The 1,473-nt window shown below is 38.3% G+C and overlaps 1 protein-coding gene across 1 annotated transcript in view; it reads right to left on the bottom strand.

The window, feature by feature from the left end:
- SARC_09004 (hypothetical protein) overlaps positions 1–1,134 on the bottom strand; it is a gene marked incomplete at both ends in the record, with an annotated part of 2,132 nt that extends 998 nt beyond the window's left edge. Inside the window, 2 exons of the mRNA XM_014297003.1 lie at positions 127–261; positions 1,099–1,134. Of these exons, the coding sequence (XP_014152478.1) occupies positions 127–261; positions 1,099–1,134 (171 nt within the window). The remainder of the gene's footprint in view (positions 1–126; positions 262–1,098) is intronic.
- Between the last annotated feature and the right edge of the window lie 339 nt (positions 1,135–1,473).

Here is a 1,473-nt window from a genome sequence, read left to right on the forward strand (position 1 = left end):
CATGCATATATCTATAACTTATTTTATTATATATATATATATCAATATATATATATATAATGTATATATTCTATATACGTATGTATTTATATATATGTATGTGTGTGTGTGTGTGTGTGTACGTACCCGTTGCATAAGAGTGTCCACTTGGCTTTCAGGCATTGACGACGAAACCGACCCCTGCATCGAACCCTCCATGGTAGCTGTTTGGACATCTAGATCCTCGAAATTCCTCTCAAATTGCTCCATGAGCTGAGTAATCTATTTGAAATAATATAATCGAGAAGTGACGGAGAATGTTGTATTTTTCTAGGCATGAAAGCGTTGGGCGGGGCGAACTTCAATCTATTAAATGCACTGGTACATTATAAGGAGTGACGCCTTCGAGTCTCACTGTCACCTGTTCGGTTGTGCATCCTCACACAACACGGTGACGTCATAAGCTTTGTGCTTTCATTCATAACTATGACGACTAGCGTGACGTTCTGAATGCGCAGCAAAGTCGATCCTCACAATTCGAAGGGTTTGTACAGAATTAAACCCCATTCAAGGTAGTCAGTAAACCTCCGATAGCTGTTTGAGCGCACACACTTGAAGTGCATAGAAGTGGTCAAACTAACTGGCAGTCAATGCTATTGAAGATTGACCTCTTCGGCAGGACTTGCTATGCCGTGTGTGGTTACCTGGCATAAACCAATATCATATTTATATATATATAGATATTTATATATATACATATATACATATATACATACATACATACATACATACATACACAAATATATATATATATCATTCACACATACATACATACATACATACATACACACATATATATATATCATGTATGACTCCTTCATACAGACAGGCAATCACATCAATGTAGGTATATCTAGATTTACACCTACACTTAAAAATGGATGAGGCGTACGAATTGGATTCAGAACGCACTCGGCATTCAGGGTGTTGTGCACACACCCGTATATGTGTGACGTACACAGGCATCAATAACAAACATACATTCAGATTCGACATATTTCAATCGTAGGACTGTTTCTATCCATAATCCACACGCACGTATCATGAAGACATCAATACCTTAGCTAGATCCATACTCTTCATGGCCTTGTCCATCGAACCAACGACGGCTTTCATGCTGTTTGTAACCTACGTTGGGTGAGAATAAGTAATGTGCCAATCTCACTACAAGAAAATATACGTGTCGTAATCGGTGATTCTATTCGCAATCTACAACGTACGATCAAATGCGTACTGGATCGATCTCAATGAGACCTAGCCTGCTATATATTAGAAATGGTGATTTCGGGACAAACAGTATAGGCTAAACGTTTATAGAGCTCGTGAAACCTGTACCAACGGCTTAGTGCAGAGATAAATGCCGAGTTGACCACAAAAAAACAATCCTTTAATAGGAATCTGTATGCAATGTATACTGATTTCAGACAGAAAAGG

The sequence above is a fragment of the Sphaeroforma arctica genome (genome assembly GCF_001186125.1).
Source record: "Sphaeroforma arctica JP610 unplaced genomic scaffold supercont1.869, whole genome shotgun sequence".
Taxonomy (NCBI): Eukaryota; class Ichthyosporea; order Ichthyophonida; genus Sphaeroforma; species Sphaeroforma arctica.